At 38.8% G+C, this 18,503-nt stretch overlaps 1 protein-coding gene across 3 annotated transcripts in view; it reads left to right on the top strand.

Annotated features, from left to right (window-relative positions):
• PCDH7 (protocadherin 7) overlaps positions 1–18,503 on the top strand; it is a 431,570-nt gene that overhangs the window by 216,335 nt on the left and 196,732 nt on the right. The window contains exon 3 of one of the 3 annotated variants that reach the window (XM_081087575.1): positions 17,764–17,859. The exons of the other annotated variants lie outside the window; for them this stretch is intronic. Coding sequence (XP_080943701.1) covers positions 17,764–17,852 — 89 coding nt within the window. The 3' untranslated portion in view covers positions 17,853–17,859. The remainder of the gene's footprint in view (positions 1–17,763; positions 17,860–18,503) is intronic. 3 annotated transcript variants of the gene reach the window in all.

The following is an 18,503-nucleotide window of genomic DNA, read 5'->3' as shown; positions in this document are numbered from 1 at the left end:
TTATGTAGTTTTGAGAAAATCATTGATCTCTTGTCTCCTTGTGTAAGGCAGGCAATAATTCATTCCCTACCTACTTTCAAGAGATATTCCTCTTTTTATCTGTATGAGTTATAAAACAATGCATTTTTTGTTATTTTGTTAAACCCATGCTTTACTCCATCAACAAGAACCACTCTAAATTGTGGTTTGACATAAATGTTGATACCTGGGAAATAGTCAAGCATTCATATCACAAAAATCTGAAAGAGGCTAATGGGTCTTTTTTCCTTCAGAATAACAGCATAATAGACTCAATACCATGAGTTTCATTATATGCCATTTAGTTTGAAGCGGCATAACTTATCGACATTCAGTGTGGACTTACTGTACAGCATACCTGTAATAGGGTAAGAATTAATTCCATGTGCTTTCTTCACTGGTTAAACTTAATAGTTATATTCCTTGTGCCTCTATTTCATTGGTAGTGCATTCTACACACACACACACACACACACACACACACACACACACACACACCTTCATGGTATCCTTCTGCCAAGGTTGGGAAGGTGCTTCACTCTATGGGATGGCCCATATAAGAACATACAGTGCTAGAAGCCTGGTTCTGGAGTTGGTCCCATGACTTTCAAAGACGGCAGAAACAAAGCAATTAACTTTTAAATTATGCACACCATTCAATAAAGCAAGCACTAAAAGATGTTCAACAGCTTAATACTTGTAATATTGTCTCAGTAATGTTGGAAATTTCAAAATAAGAAAGAAACTTAAGCTCAGTGTGCAAATCTAGTGATTTTGTTTTGCAAATTTCCTCTCTATAGGACAAATATAGAAAAGTACTTATATACTCCTATCACTACCTTCAAACCCATTAGATTGTGCTAAATAATATGATTTTTATAATATAGGATCAAATTAGAGAACATTTTAGCTACTTGGAGACTTGAGCACACATTTTAACTGCAATGCAAACCTCCTTGCCTCTCTAGGAAATACGTATTTTAATTATGCCTATCAGTTGATCTGAATTACTGAATTTGCTCAAACTTGCTTAAGAATAATAAGCTTCCCTTCAGACAGTAACACATTAAAATAAATTGGAAAAGAATTTTGAAATCACTGGCATAAACAAGTTAAAGGGCATCTCCATCATCTGCACAAAAGAATTTCCAACTTGCTTATTCTCAAGTATTATGTCTTGTTACATTCTTTAGTAGCCAGAAGAAGATAGCCCTTACAAAGGTAGATTGATGGATGGCTCAATCAGTGCTAGCATTAACATATTATAATTTGTTTTTCATATTAAATTAATTTGACATGGAACCACTTCATTTATTGGGAAACACACATGCAGGAAAGATGATGCACGTTTCAGCATGGGATGAAGTAAAAAACACCTGTGTTCACTGAGAAGTGCCATATTTAGCTTGCTAATAATTGACCTAGTTATTAAGCGAGTGAAAGTCCTTGTCTGGTCTGCTGTGTGTTTGTAATTATCATGTATATATTTCAGCTCAGTGCCAAGGCCTTTGCTTCCTTCCTTGGGAAGAAGGCATGGCATTTCTGAAGTGGTTAAGGGAGCTCTCTTGGCCCATTCAATAGGGGAGAAAAGATCAGAAGGCATAATATAGCGACATGGAGAGATGCCTGCCTCTGAGCGCTTTTCACTTTCGCAGCTTGAGAAATATTGCTATATGTTATTGCTCAGACACGTCTCTTTTCTAATGAAGGTTACTAGTCATTGATTCCAAAGAGCACAAGGATCCATTATAATATTTTTTGCGCTTCATTTAGCTAGTGTCCTTATTGATTGGACTTCATGAACTATCTGTACTTGGTATGCTTTCTTAAACAATTTTGAGAGCAAATGTTTTATTTGATGGTTTAGCATGTGGAGAATAAGACCTCCCAGTTACTGTACGTTTTGGATGCTCATTCTGAAATTTATGAGCAAAGTGTGAAAAGATTCAGCATTGCTCACCTGGAAGCACACACATGTACACATTTGTGGTAGGCTGGTCTGAGAAGGATAAAGCACAGCTCAGAAATAATTGGAGTTATAAATTAACTACTCTGCCATAAAAAGGAAGAAAATTTTACCCTTTGTGACAGCATGGATGGACCTGGACAGTATTATGCTAAGTAAAATAAGCCAGTAGGAGAAAAATAAGTATCAGATGATTTCACTCAGATGTGGAATTTAATGAACAGACGCTACTACCAAGCAAAATAGAGCCAGACTCATAGATAGAGAACAGGCAGACAGCTCTGGGGTAGAGGGTGGGGTGGGGAAGATGGGGGATTGAGCAAATAAAAAAAAGAGAGAGGGAACTCATGGACATAGACAACAGTGTGGTGATTGTAGGAATGGAGGAGGTGGGTGGGGGATAAGAAGGCATAGAGGGGATAAATGATAATGGAAAAAATAAAATAATCAAGTATTAAAAATTATGCCTGCAGAAGGATTTTATTTTGGAGATGTCCTACAAATTAAAGTCAATAGTTTCATCAGTTGCAAACTTAACAGCCTCTTACCGTATAGAGACTTTATATCATAAACATAACACTTTGAATATTAAAGCAGGCTTTATTAAATTGCAAATAGAAAATTTGTCATACATGTGCTTTTAACATTTGGATCACTTTCCCTCATTATTTAACATGCCAAACTGGAATTCAATATAATCCTTTAAGTAAAATAGTACCAAAAAGAGTGTAAGGTTATCTTAAGGCTATAGTTTTCAAATGCCTTCTATTGCTTTATTTCACCTCAAGAATTACACGCATATGTACATTTTTACACTATAGATTCATGGAATCATTGATTCAGTTAAACCAGCCATGTGATCAGTATCCTATATAATAAAAGGCTAACATGCAAATTGTCCTCTCGACCGGGAGTTCGACCAAGGGGCGAGGCCAGCCAACCAGCCACCCATGGCCCCTCCACCCCCAACTGCCCCCTTCCCCCCTGATCAGGGTCGGGACTGGCCGGACCCCACCTGTGCACGAATTCATGCACCGGGCCTCTGTTTTAAAATATTGCTTCAAGATTATTTCACCAGATTGTGCAAATATTTCATCATTTCAAAATATCTCTTGCACCTGAAGGTCTGGTTTCCTTACGAGGGATTTTGCTTTTTAATGTAAGCCTAAAAGTCCCTGGGAGCACTTAGACTTGGCACTGCTAACATGTAGCGACGGGTCTCAACAAGAAATTCTGTGCCCTGAGATTGTTGCTGAAGGAGGTGGCATTTCAAATTTCTGTTAAAAATGTATGATAATCTGATGTAAATGCACCGGTTATTTATAATAACAACTTCAGTATTGTGGTACAGTGGACTTTTCATTCTCGTTCTCTCTGCACTGGAACCCAGCCATCGCTCTGTTGTTGGCTTCTGCAGTGTTTATTATAATGAAATCCCTCTTTTACTAAACCTCGTAAACCTTCATGGAGGCAATCTAAGATACACCCTACTGATAGCCAATGCATTCTCTTTAATAGTGACTAGTATTCCTGTAAGACTTCCGCAGAGTTATATTCCTTTAGAGTGAAGGGTTTTAGGTTGAAAATCGTGTTTATTTACTTATTTATTCATGTCATTGAACAGTCTCACTGCTATGACTAAGAAAACTGCTCCATAAAATACTTGGTAATGTAAGTGTGCGAATGAGAGTTATATATATGGTGATTTATTAAATTTATGGCTTGTAGGAGCATGCCTGTCTCTATAAAGGAATCTAATAGACACATTGGAGAATATTCTAGTAATGCCTTATAAAAATGGGATGCTGTTGCAATTTGAAATCTCACATGGATGAACCATCGTAGAGGTTTGCCTTTGGCATCTCTGATCATGCGTGGCCTGGCTTTGCAAATCTCAATTTGATGTAAGAAAATTTAGAATACGCATTTATTTTGAAAATACATGCTGCTACATAGAATGTAACCTTCCATGGGCATAGCTGCTTTTGATTATTTCTTACCTGTTTCTTTTATTGGCAAGAAATGGAAGGGTCGATTCAGAGTACGAAGTTTAATCTAGTTCTTGTTAAAGGAAAAACAAAGCAAGGTTGATGAGTACAAGCCTGGAATTTGAGACCAGTGATTATCCCAGAATGAGAAATATTGGGGTGTAGACAAGAGGGACTCAGGGCTATAACCAATGGTAGAAAATAGGTCTAACCTCTTTCTTCATCTCTCAGGAATTAATCTTTAAAAAATTTTGATCACATTCTAAAGAGTGATTATTTTTTGTCTTGAACTTTTAAAAAGTTTTTATCATCACCCTTTCTGAACTGATTTTGGTTGAAACTCTATCGAGAAATTAACTGTATTTGGTTGGTAAAGTTCTAATTTAAAAAAGGTGATTTTAGGATTCTTTCTTTAATGAACCCCCATTAATCGATTAAATATTTAAGACTTAAAATAGTTTAGCTGCACAATGTACAATTTATAAAGTTATATTTTTTATAAAAAATATACAAGAGCATAATACAAAAGCATTTCTTGAGCATCATGCACAAATAGAGTATGCCAAGACCAAGATTTAGTTTTCTTTTATGTAATATTATTCAAATAAACTTAGCTATTATTTTTTACAATGGAATTCATGTAGCATATGGCTTATTTTCAAGTCTCCCTCCCACCCAAGGAATGTATTACTTAACTTACATATAAAAGAGCATATATGTTGGAAGTGGGGGAAGAACTACTTTTTCACATATATTAGCAGGCCCATATGCTGTTTATTACATTTGATGCTAGTCAACCAATTCCGACAGCTGATTGAAATAAAAAGAAATCAGCAATTTTGTGGAAGTATGAAAACATGTACACATGTACCACTCTGATGCAGTTTTATCATCTGTCAGATTTCTCAATAGCATACCATATTTTATAGGCTTGAAATAAAACATGATGAATTCATACATACATAATGAAATAAGATATATGCTTCGAGGAAATAACATTACCCAAAGTTGACATTTTAGTTCATGTAATTTAAATGATAGTATGGAGAAAGGTGTTCTCGTGTAGTAACTGAATTCCAACTTAGAGCAACTGCTTATCTCTTTGGCTGTACAAGAATATGTTGAGAAGAAAATAATACCACAAAGAAAGTTTGACTAAGCGTCTGGGATGTTTTATAGTAAGAGAACTTGTGTTTTAAATGTAAATTAAAATACATGAACTAAGAACAGTGTGCACAGTATTTCAACTGGAGGATAGGGTGAACAGACTGTTTTACTTTCCTTCTATTCTACATTTCTATGAATAAATGTTTCTTGAGGTTCAAAATTATAAATAACAGTGCAGCGTGGAGTTATTTCAACTTTACAATGAGGATCATTTTGTTTTCATTTGCTTAAACTCAAAATGGCTTTGTGTAGCTTCTGCTGCTCTTATTTAAGACTGAAGCATTTTTGACAAAAACATGTTTCCCAATTGTGAGTAGATTATTACATTTATGTTTCTAAATTCACTCAGAATTGACAACTGTTGTTTGATTTGACTAAATTAGAAGATGCTATAGTTGATACTAAGAGAAGGGAGGTAGCAAAAAAAAATTGTAAAGAGAAACATCAGTGAAGAACCTGTAAGTGAACTGTACTCTAAAAAAGGATTGTTAAATAGGGAAATTTTATCTGAGCTTTATCACCAGAAGTTGATGACTATGTCCTACCCTCACACATGTGCACACATACATGATACCAGAAAATGAAGGTAAAAATTTTCATGTAATATTTAATTTCCACTATGAGGACATTCATTAGTCAGGCCTAGGTGATGAGTGCTGAGTGGAGTTAGACACTTGTCTATTTAGAGATAGAACTTTAATCTCTGTGTTTACAAGGTCAGGGTGTGAGAGGTTATAAAGTGAAGAGCTTGGTTTAATTTTTATGCCATGTAATTTTTACAACAAAATTTTCTTGAAAATAACTTCTTGAAAATAATTATTTGTATGTGTACAGTATGGAATGGGACATGTATTTATTTGTTAATTAAATATCTTGCCTATTAGACTTTATGCTTCATGAGAACAGAGACTGTGTTTTCATATTTATTATATCCCCAGTTACTAGGGCAGTGCCTGGTGTAGAGTAGATGCTCAGTAAATACTTGCTGAATTAATTAAAGAATAAGTTACTATCCTCTGGGTCCAACATCCCCCCATAACTTCCACCTTGGCTTTTATGCTTTATTTTCTTTGCTTGCTCCTCTGATAACTTAGTGTAGGTTGAATTGTGGTGTTCGAGAAATTAGCCAAAATGGTTACTATGAAGCACGCAGTATCATAAAATGAACAGGCAAATTGTAAACTCAGTGGAGTATTGCAGACTTTCTCACCTAAAATTCATACTGTTCTTACTGGTAATTGGTGTATTACCACAGTGAGTGTTTGTATATAAGACAGAATATTTAGTGTGTTTTATAAAATTCTCAACCTGGGTTTGAGGAACAGTGTATTTTACATTTCAAAACCATGCTTCTCAACGTAGTGTATTTTTATTCTCTGTGTGCTAATTGACAGAACTAAGGCGTATCAACAGAAAATCTTAATTTTGTAGTTGAGAAGTACTTCTTTTTAACATTCTCTCTATGAAGGTCTTTCTGCATCAAATATACCATCTGGCTGGCACAGACTTAGTATATGGAAAAATCATAACAGTCTCTGCCTACCATACTCTTAATAAAATTATTTTCCAGATAATTTGACATTGAGTAATAAACTTTGAGTCTACTAATTTTTAACTGCAGTGTGAGAATATTGCAGATGCTAGTTCAGGTTCTTAATACATTTCTTATACATTTCATATATATATATATATATATAATTTTTGTAGTCATTCATTCATTCATTACTATAATATATTTGAAATCCAATGTCAAAAAACACTTGAAAATTTAGGTGAAGGAAACCTCTATAAGCTGTTGAAGAAGTTGGTTAAATTTTTGTCTTAAGTAAATTTTCTACCATCCATGTTATTGTTTACACCAAGCATGTCAAACTTGTGGCCCAGCCAATATAACGGTATGTAAGAAACGTTTTTATAAAAATTTCTTAACTTAATTTTTACAATATCCTGTTTTACATAATTATTAATAACGGACTACAATGTTCGCTAATGACTGATTACTATAATCGTGTTGCATTTATTTCCCTTATACGCCTAACATGCAGGCGCACCATTTCTCTCCACTGATACTAGCAGCGGATATTTTAGCAACCGATTGCCATGTCATTAGTCTTGGACTGACTTGTTTGATGTGCGCAACAGGAAATATTTCGCTTTCGGAGAACAAGAAAAATAGGTTTATTTGCATTGCGCTTATTAATTTGTGCAGTTATTCAGTGTCTGGTAAGTTAATGTTCAAGAAAATTATTAATTTTATTAAAATGTTCTATTATTTTATGTTAATGATTACTCATTTAATTCAGCCCTTTGTATTCAGCATGTCTCTATCAAAATAAACCCATGTTTCTATGAAAATTGAAGCTTTTGTTTCTTTGAGGGCAACATAAACTTAAACCTTGTTTATTTGGCCCATGGTAGCCTTTGAGTTTGACATGCTTGCTTTACACATTTCATTCTGTGGGTTTGCTCAGTTCTGTAAAGAAGTGTTTTCTTTGGCATTTCTACGTTTATTTTATATTACTGTATTTGTGTTTTTAAAATTACTCATATCCACTCTAACTTCCATACTGATTCTACTTCATCACTGCCTTTTGCCTTCTTGCTTATATCTTCCATCTTCTTGCCCCACCTCACTGTACTTTATTTTCTCAGCATGAAAACTAATTCATTTTCCTGAAATATGCAATCAAAAAATATTACTCAGCGTTCTAATTAACAGCCACATGTGTAAGTACTTTATATATTTTATCTCAGTTAGTCTTCACAACATTCTTAATATGTAGAACTTATTAGCCAACAGGAGAGTAAATGGAAGCTCACAGACCTTAAGTGATTTGCTCAAAGTCATGCAGCCAATAAGTGACTGAGATGAGGTTTGAAGGAAATTTGTCAGATTAAGAAAAAGTGCTCTTTTACATCATGCTGTGTCTAGCCATGCTCTTCTCTTCCTGGAAAGGTCTTCTTTCATCTGCACCTCTTTCGATTCTTTCCTCGAAGTTTTTTTTTTGCAAGTATCACCTCTTTTGTGTAGCCTTTGCTGACAGCCCTTTCCTTAGCTCTTTGAATATTACAAATCTGTATTAGCATATATCATAGTATCACTCTTCTTGCATTTTATTTTTATTTTTTTAGTTTAAAAATATAACAATCCACAAAATAGTTTATTTATGTCAGCATAAAACGAATATGTTATGGTTGTTTTCAAAGACATTTGCAATTATTTTAAAAGTGTCTTAATTTTGCCAAAACCGGTTTGGCTCAGTGGATAGAGCGTCGGCCTGCGGACTGAAAGGTCCCAGGTTCGATTCTGGTCAAGGGCATATACCTGGGTTGCAGGCACATCCCCAGTAGGAGATGTGCAGGAGGCAGCTGATCGATGTTTCTCTCTCATCGATGTTTCTAGCTCTCTCTCTCCCTTCCTCTGTAAAAAATCAATAAAAATATATTTTTAAAAAAAGTATTAAAAAAATGTCTTAATTTTTAAAAAATTTTGAATATGATGAATATCAGTGATGATGTACCCCACACAAAAACAAAAGTGCTTTGGGTCTTCTATAGTTTTCAAAAACACAAAGAAGAGTTGAAACCCAAATATTTGAATAGTGCTGGCTAAAAAAAGTGTTCAGAACAGAGTTTAGCACAGATTGAGCACTCATTGAATATTTGATTAAGGTAACTGAAGAGTGAAATTGATATAACAGCCTTTATTTGCAGACTTACATGTGCTATATGAGACCTTGGGCTTTCCACAATTTTATCTATCACCTTATTCAAAAAATTATAAGTCAAGAAGAGAAGGAGCAAAACCCAAACTAAAATATACTTCTTAAAAATAATAAATGTAGAATATTAATTATATCAATTGAGTAAAATCATTAAGTAAAGTTAAATTTTTAAGTAAACATTACTCAATTCATTTGTCAGTAATAAACCAGGCACTTAGATAGGCTGTTAGTTTTTATAAAGGACATAGTGGATCAAGCTATTTAGCTATAAACCATAAGATTTTAAGAAAGCAGATTTGTAAAACATCAGAAATCTGAAAATAATTAAGCAAAGTATAGATCTGCTAGAAAGTTTTAAAAAGGTCTTCAATGCAACTAAATTTTGAAATTTTAATAAAATTGTCAGAGAAAATGATTTGTACATGTCTAATTGTCATTATGAAATTTAATTTTTAGTAGTCTGTAATATAAATAAAATCAACGAATACCTTTAGTTAAAGAGAAAAACACACACAATTTCATGATTTATTCTAGGATTAAGAAAACTTAAATTTCATATACTAGCATTAATACGTCCTACTTTAAATTTATAAATTAACCAAACTCAATTAAAATGTAATTTGGTATTAGTAGCTAAGGTTTACACTTAAATCCTTTATTATACTATTTCCTAACTTCCTCATTGTACAATCATTTTACTAAAGATGGTATCTGGTAGTATTAAATACTTTTACTTAGCTGATTTTTATTGTCATTAAGCTATGTAATACATACCTTTAAATCGCCTTCACATCTTAAGAATACAAAATTTGATGGGGTAGTAGATACCATAACCCTTACTAAAAGAGAGCTGAATAAAGGATTACCAGCTACCCTTTCATCTTAAGCCAGTTGATCCTTATTGATTAAAAAAGCTTCAGGTGGTGCCTACAACAATGACTCTTCCCCGCCACACACACCCATTTTCTGTTTTCTTTCTTTCTGTGGTCTCAGTAGTTAAATCCTGACCATTAACCTGCTTCAGGATGAGGACTTACATGATTGCATACTTTATAACTTTAAAATACTGTTTGTTCTTCACGAACAGTGAGTGAATGGGGCGATGTCAAATCTGCAATAGAGCCATATCCTGAGTGCTACGAACATGGAACACGAAGCATTCCTTCCTCTGCAGGTTTCAAATCCCACCTCTCCCTATTGTCACCAGAGCCCACCTCAATCCTCATGCCACAGTTAGCACAAACAAGCACGCCCCACCACACTCCAGCCCTGCTCATACTTACTATGATGCTAGCATTATATGATTATAATGCACTTTTGATAATTATCCAGCCACCATGAGCAAGAAGGAGAGTGAAAGAATCTGAACCATGCCCCTGCCTGGGGCATGGGCTCTCCAGGGGAATATACTGGCCTGTTCCTGTTCAGAAAACACCTGGATAAGAATGTGACCCAGACTTAGAGCTAAAAATATCTGTTTTCTAATTGCTAGAGAACATTTTTGTTCAAGAAGCACTTCACAAATAGGATAAGGAAAACAGTCCTGTTATCAGGAATGTTTGTGCCATGTAGTGATAGCCTTTCTTCATATATTCTTGCATGAGAAACGTCAGGTTCTGACAAAGGTTTACTGATATGCAGCAGAGGACAGAAGTCCCACTGCCTAATTCAGCTTCATATATATATATATATATATATATATATATATATATATATATGCCTGATATATATATATATATATATATATATATATATATATATATATATATATACTAGAGGAGGCCCAGTGCACGGATTCGTGCACCTGTGGTGTCCCTCAACCTGGCCTGCGGGATTGGGTTGAAACCGGTTCTCTGACATCCCCCAAGAGGTCCCAGATTAAGAGAGGGCAATTCTTAGGTGACGCACCCTGGAATTGGGCTCCCTCCTCTTTGGTTTCAGGTGCATCACCTGAGAACTGCAGCTGCCAAGTCACTGCAGGTCTGCAGCTCCTGTATTGAGCGTCTGCCCCCTGGTGGTCATTGCACATCATAGCTACTGTCAGATAGTCGCTTAGGCATCCTATATAATAAAAGCCTAATATTTTAAGTAACCGGTCATCTGGTCATCTGTTCAACCAATCAAAGCATATTATGTTAATGAGATGCTAAGGCTGCTCAACCATCAGGGGACAGAGAGTTGACTGGTTGACCAGTCGCTGTCATGTGCACTGACCACCATGGGGCAGACACTATGACCAGTAGGTTAGCTTGCTGCTGGGGTCTGGCCAATCAGGACTGAGCAAGACGAGCTGAACACATCCTCGAGCCCTCCCGCAGTCCCTCCCTGGCTGGCCAACCTCTCACATCACTCTCTGGCCCTAATCGGGCACCAGTGGGGTCCCTCGGCCTGGCCTGTGCCCTATTGCAATCCGGGACCCCACAGGGAATGTCAGAGAGATGGTTTTGGCCTGATCCTGCAGACCAGGCTGAGGGACCCCACTGGTACACGAATTTGTGTCCTGGGCCTCTGATATATATGAAATTCCTGCACTTAGAGGGGGGCGGTCCCTCAGCCCAGTCTGTGCCCTCTTGCAGTCCGGGATTCCTTGCTCCTTATTGCCTGCCTACTCGCTGCTCCTTATTACTCAACTCCCTGCTCCTTACTGCTGTCACAGAGGTGGGAGAGGCTCCCGCCACTGCACCTGCGCTCACCAGTCGTGAGCCCGACTTCTGGCTGAGCGGTGCTCCCCCTGTGGGAGTGCACTGACCGCCAGGGGACAGCTTCTGCATTGAGCATCTGCCCCCTGGTGGTCAGTGCGCATCACAGTGACTGGTCATTCTGGTCTTTCTGCCGTAAGAGTCGCTTAGGCTTTTATTATCTACTAGAGGCCCGGTGCACAAAAATTTGTGCACTCGGCAGGGAAGGGAGGGTCCCTCAGCCGGCCTGTGCCCTCTCGCAGTCTGGGACCCCTCGGGAGAAAACGCCCTGCTGGCTTAGGCCTGCTCCTGGGTGGCAGAGGGCAGGCCCAATCCCTAGGTGCAGCCCCTGGTCGAGCTCAGAGCAGGGCCAATTGGGGGGTTGGGGCACCGCCCCCTGTCACACTAAAGGCAGGGTCGATAGGGAGGTTGCGGCGCCACCCCAAGGCACGCACAAAGCAGGGCCAATCAAGGGGTTGGCGCGCTGCCCCCTGTCACGCACAGAGCAGGGCCCATCAGGGGAGTTGGGGCTCCGTACCCTGTCACGCACAGAGCAGTGTCGATCAGGGGGTTGGGGAGCTGTCACGCACAGAGCAGGACCCATCAGGGGAGTTGGGGCTCCGTACCCTGTCACGCACAGAGCAGGGTCCATCAGGGGGTTGAGGAGCTCCCCCCTTTCACTCACAGAGTAGGGCCGATTGGGGAGTTGGGGCACCGCCCCCTGTCACACACAGAGCAGGGCGGATCAGGGGGTTGAGGCACCGCCCTCTATCATCCACAGAGCAGGGCCAATCAGGGGGTTAGGGCGCCACCACTGTCACACTCAGGGCAGGGCCGATGGGGAGATTATGGCTCTACTCCATCACACACAGAGCAGGGCCCATGGGGTGGGGGAGGTTGGGGCGCCGCCCTCTATCACCCACAGAGCAGGGCCGATCAGGGGGTTGGGGTGCCGCCACTGTCACACTCAGGGCAGGGCCGATGGGGAGGTTATGGCTCTACCCTGTCACACACAGAGCAGGGCCCGTGGGGGGTGGTTGGGGCGCCGCACCCTGTCACACACAGAGCAGAGCTGATCAGGGGGTTGGGGCGCCACAGCCTGTCACACACAGAGCCACAGGGCGATCAGGGGGTTGGGGAGCTCCCCCGTATCAGACACAGAGCAGGGCTGATCAGGAAGTTGGGGCGCCTTCCCCTGTCATGAACAGAGCAGGGCAGATAGGGAGGTTTTGGCCCCGTCCCCTGTCACACACAGAGCCGCAGGGTGATCTGGGGGTGTGGGTGCTGTCCCCTGTCACGCTGATCCCGGTGCCGGGAGGCATATTGCCCTTTTACTATATAGGATAGAGGCCTGGTGCATGGGTAGGGCTGGCTGGTTTGCCCTGAAGGGTGTCCTGGATCAGGGTGCAGGTCCCCACTGGGGTGCCTGGCCAGCCTGGGTGAGGGGATGATGGCTGTTTGCAGCTGGTCACATACCCTTCAGGGTGGGGGTCCCCACTGGGGTGCCTGGCCAGTCTGGGTGAGGGGCTGAGGGCTGCTTTCAGGCTGATGGGTGACTGAAGTTCCCAACTGCTCCTTTTTTTCTTTTTCTTTTTATTCTTGGCCAGCTTTAGCTCTGACTCCAGCTCTGAGGCCTCTGCTGCTGAAAGCAAGTATCTGGTTTGTTTGGGTTCTATAATCGAAACAATGTATAACTCCAGCTCTGAGATCCCTGCTGCTGAAAGCAGGTTTCTGGGGTTTTGTTTAGCTTCTATATTTGTTACAATGTTTCAAACTGCAAGCTCAGAGGCCGGCAAGACAGGCGGGGAACGTTGGAGTCCTCCGTCACTGAAGCAAGCAAGCCTCATGTTAGCTTCCAGCTGCCTGGCTGCCGGCCGCCATCTTGGCTGGCAGTTAATTTGCATATCTCCCTGATTAGCCAATGGGAAGGGTAGCGGTCGTACGCTAATTACCATGTTTCTCTTTTATTAGATAGGACTAGTTGCCCAGTGCACAAAATTTATGCATGGGGGGGTGTCCCTCAGCCCTGCCTGCACCCTCTCCAATCTGGGACCCCTAGGGGGATGTCCGACTGCTGGTTTAGGCCCGATCCCAGGCCCTAAACCGGCAGTCGGACATCCCTCTCGCAATCCAGGACTGCTGGCTCTTAACCACTCATCTGCCTGCCTGCCTGATCGCCTCTAACCATTCTGCCTGCCAGCCTGCTTGCCCAAAACTGCCCCCTTCCCCAGCCTGATTGCCCCCAACTGACCCCCTGCCAACCTGCTTGCCCCCAACTGCCCCCCTGCTGGCCTGATTACCCCAACTGTCCCCCTGCCGGCCTACTTGCCCCCAACTGCCCCCCCTCCGCCGGCCTGCTTGCCTCCAACTAGCCGCCCCTCTTGGCCTGATCGCCCCTAATTGCCTCTGCCTCAGCCCCACCACCATGGCTTTGTTTGGAAGGACATCTGGAATATCTCCTGGTCTAATTAGCATATTAGTAAAAGGGTAATATGCTAATTAGACCAGGCAGCAGAACTACCTTCCAGATGAAGCCGTGGCAGTGAGGCCGCCTGAGGCAAAGGTGCTTAGGGGTGATCAATCAGGCAGGCAGAGTGGTTAGGGCAGTTCAGGCAGGCAGATAGGATAGCAGTTTGAGACAGCGGTCTCGGATTGCGAGAGGGATGTTTGACTGCCAGTTTAGGCCCGATCCTGCAGCAGTATTGGGCCTGAACCAGCAGTTGGATATCCCCTGAGGAGTTCTGGATTGTGAGAAGGTGCAGGCTGGGCTGAGGGACCCCCCCCCACCACCCCCGTGCATGAAATTTGTGCACTGGGACTCTAAATATATATATATATATACTTAAATATATTTTATTGATTTCAGAGAGGAAGGGAGAGGGAGAGAGAGATAGAAATATTAATGATGAGAGAGAATCATTGATTGGCTTCCTCCTGCACGCCCCGCACTGGGGATGGAGCCCACAAACCGGGCATGTGCCCTGACCAGGAATCGAATCTAGACCTCCTCATTCTTAGGTCGACGCTCAATCACTGAGCCACCCTGGCCAGGTGCTTTAGCACAATATATTGCTTGATGTGTCTCTTCTACATTTCATGGTGTGGCCTACTCTTCTTCCACCACACAATTTATTCCGGTTGGACAAAGTTCAGATGCATCAGCGCTCAACAACCTCCTCCCCACCACACTGCACTAGGTTGTGTCAGTTTCTCTTTCAACAAACTGTTTTCTTCCATCTTTCATCTGTATCCTACCCAGTTTGTTAAGAAGAAATTCACTGTCTTTTCAATGTTTACTCCCCTATTGCTTTTAACTTGCAGTCACTCCAAAATTTGACCTTTAGTTTTCCCCGACCTAAAGATTGGATTGCTTGAGGATACAAACCAAGCCTTTAGCAATTCAATTTGAAATTGTGTTCTCTGTGCCGTTTCCCTAAATCACACAGCTGTGAGCATCAATATCTTAACATCAGTATTTCTATCTTGATCATACATCTTTTCAAAAACAGGAACTAGATGAGACAGACATTGGAATGGACCGCTCTGGAACATTCTCTAAGATATCCCTGTTGTTTCAACTACATGACAAAGACTTTCAAATCCCTGTCTTTTTGGAAAACCAATCTCATAGAGACTCTATATTGCAATGCAGCTCAATAATAAGCACAAACAATCTTTCCATCTACTTTTTATTTTCACGTATCATATGGGCCATTTTCCCTTTCTTATCCAGGTGAAATCTAGCTCTTATTATTGTCCATAAACCAATATCTACAAAATGCCCCTTTTTGTACAGAGATTATTTTATTATTTTGACCTTTCAAATATGAAAAAAAAGCATTCACTTTTATTTCCCTTAATCCATAAAGTTTTATTCTCCACTCTCTGAATTCATGACTCTAAAATTTCACTTTAATCATTTTGGTTATCAGTCTGTGTTATTTCAATTATTTATAAGCTCATTTGTTTATGGGATCATTTTCTATTACTTATTACATCTTGATAAGTTATATTATTAATGTTCTTCTGTTTTGTGTTTATGTATTTATTTTCCAAATTTTCTCATCTGCTTATTTTTGTATCTCTCATATTGCAATGCTAATTTCCAAGTATATTATCTCATAATACTCTTCCCTTCCTAAAGTCAAAGGGATAATTTACCATATGTAAAATCCATAGGCTATTACAGACCCACATACCAAAAAATGCCATGTCATGCCACAGATTAAGAACATGTGGATTTTTTTTTTTTTTTTTTTTTTTTTTTTGCTTGTGAGATTCCCACTTTTGATTCTTCCAAAGACAAAGTGCTAACCACAAAATAATCACTTAGGAATATTTAAATGTAGGAATAATTAGATTTAATTTTTTAATCTTTGATATTACTGGAATATGTAGGTTTTCATTTTAGAGAGCAATTTAATTTTTAAAATATGATGTATAACAACAATTAATATTTTAAATGAAATACAAAATCAAAAAATGATAAGAAATAAAAAACTAAAGCTATAAAATAATATGTTCAACCATACAGAAATAATCAAATATGCTACTTTGATTTTGTTTCTTTTAATTCAACAGGTCTAAAGGTTGCATATACCTTCAACAATTTTTATGCTAATCTTTTATTATAACCAGTTAGTTTCCAAATTTCTCAATTCAAGGGCTGACTAATACTATTGTCTAAGCATTAGGTGGGTCATGTTAATTTAAACAGAGATGATGGCTAATAGCAAGCAGTGTGTCAAAGACCGGAGGGGTTGAGAAGTTGTAAGGTTTTGAGACTTGCTATCTAAACAGGATTAAGACAAAAACCTAAAGGATTATCATGCTCCAAATCCCAAAGATTCCTGTGATAGCTGCTTTTCTAAACATCAGGATTAGATAGAATCACATTCAGAAACAAGAATGCAAACTTGCCTTCAAGAAAATCTCTGTCTTTAGAAAAAAATTTCAAGAATGTCCAGCCCTTTTGTAAATAATACAGTAAGAGACATATTGGTGTTGGGGGTCAAAAAACATTTTTTCAACAGAAAAAAATTAATTTTCTCCTAATTCTATTTTTTACAATACTTGTTTTCATTTTTTTTTTTATTAAGACTTTATTTTTTTAGACCTGCTTTATTCACAACAAAATTGAGAGCAGGCACAGACATTTTCCATACTCCTCCCGCCTCCACACATGCGTAGCTTGCTCCAATACCAACAGCACCCACCACAGTGGAACACCTCTTTTCTTCTCAATAAAACATGCATCCATTTTTGTAAGTTTCTCTCTACTATCTATAAAAGCTTGTCTCAATAGTATAAAAAATCATTTTTCATCGGTAATTTTTATTTAAACAAACATGCAAAGTTAAAGATTTCTTAAACAATGAACACTGAAAGCAAAATTGGTAGTATTTGGTTTTCAGGTGTGGTATTGTTTTATACAATGATATTGTTCAAGCAATTGCTCACTATTAAAATTCAGATAATTTACTGTAATTATCAACTGTTTATTAAACATTTTCATTTTATTCTTTCCGTATAACTTTATATATTTTCTTTTGAAAACTTACATATAGTTGAGATTAAACCATGTCTACAAAAATATAATTAAAACATGAAGCTTTTTACAACTTCTATTAGTTTGTCCTCTTGCAGTCTATAAGGGTTCTACTAAATTTAGTTGTTTTTTTATTAAGTTAACAAGTTGAATTTACTTTGATATCAAAACTACATGCCCTTAGGAGAATGTAAAAAGGAAAGTGCATTGTGAGCCAGTTATATTGCAATTTGGTAGAAGCACATATAAGAAATGATAGAAATGCTACTGTGTTGGAGGAAAAAAAGGCATATACATACATATTTGGTATTGTTTATGTATAGTTTTTCTTAAATTTGAAAAAAAAAATCTATGCCCATATGTCAAAGTCCTGCCTTAAGCTACCCTGTTTAGTCAAAGAGCTTGAATAACATGGTAGCTCATTATGCTGTGCAGCCCCTGTCTCTCTAGACTTAGAAGATTATAGTCGTGAGGATATTCTGATTAACTTCTTTCAAAATATCTAATTTGTTTACAATCTCTTTGAAATTGATCTAGATGTTTTTTTTAAAAATAAAGAAAACAAGCTCAGGGTTTTTGGAAATTGTTTTGTTGGCAAGGTCTGTGGATGGACACCATTGCAGAGGGGCTGCTGATTTTCCCTTTACATATTTCCCCATCTCCCTCCCCCCAGGTGTTGCTGCCATCACTACCCTTCCCTTCCTTCCCTTTCCTCATGGCAAGACGCATGGAAGAAGAGTGCTGTTAAGGCCTCTCCATTAATCACCAGGTATGGCGGTTCTCACCAAGCAGTGCAGCTCTCCCTCTTCTGAGTTCTCTATTAATTGCCTCTTTTTCATTTGGAAGATGCATTTATCCACGACACAGAGCCTACTGATTTGGAAGTATTGTTCAACCTGAGTATATCTTTACATATCTCAGCATGCTCTGCATTTCATGATTTCTTGTTGTCGATTTATTTTTTAAATGTAAAGAGGACACATTAATTAAAGATATCCTTTTTAGAGAAGTGTATTATGACCTGTCCTCAACTAATTATGTAGGAAAGAAAGGGAAAGTGTATGTTTGTTTAATTTATACTGCTTTCAACATTCTTCAAACAATTGTTATAGAACATGGCTTTGAAAAATATAAAATGGGTTGTTTTATGAACTTTTAACTCAAATTTAATTATTATAACATTTAAATTTTCAAAAGCATGGCAAAAAATTGTAGGCACACCAATTATAATGCTTACTTATCTGGATTTAGAAAATTAGGTATAAGCCAGTTCAAATAAATCTAAATACCTACAAAGCCATGTCATTCAGATGTGAGAGCCAAATGTATGCTAATCTCTTTCTGTAATACTTTCTTTTGTGAACTCAGCTGGTGGTATTTGAAAGAGATGGAGGGAATGTTTCCTTCAGCCTT

The sequence above is a fragment of the Myotis nattereri genome (assembly GCF_964212035.1).
Source record: "Myotis nattereri genome assembly, chromosome: 1".
Classification (NCBI taxonomy): Eukaryota; Metazoa; Chordata; class Mammalia; order Chiroptera; family Vespertilionidae; genus Myotis; species Myotis nattereri.
The sequence above is the reverse complement of the archived record's forward strand: the minus strand, read 5'-3'. Positions and strand labels throughout refer to the sequence as shown.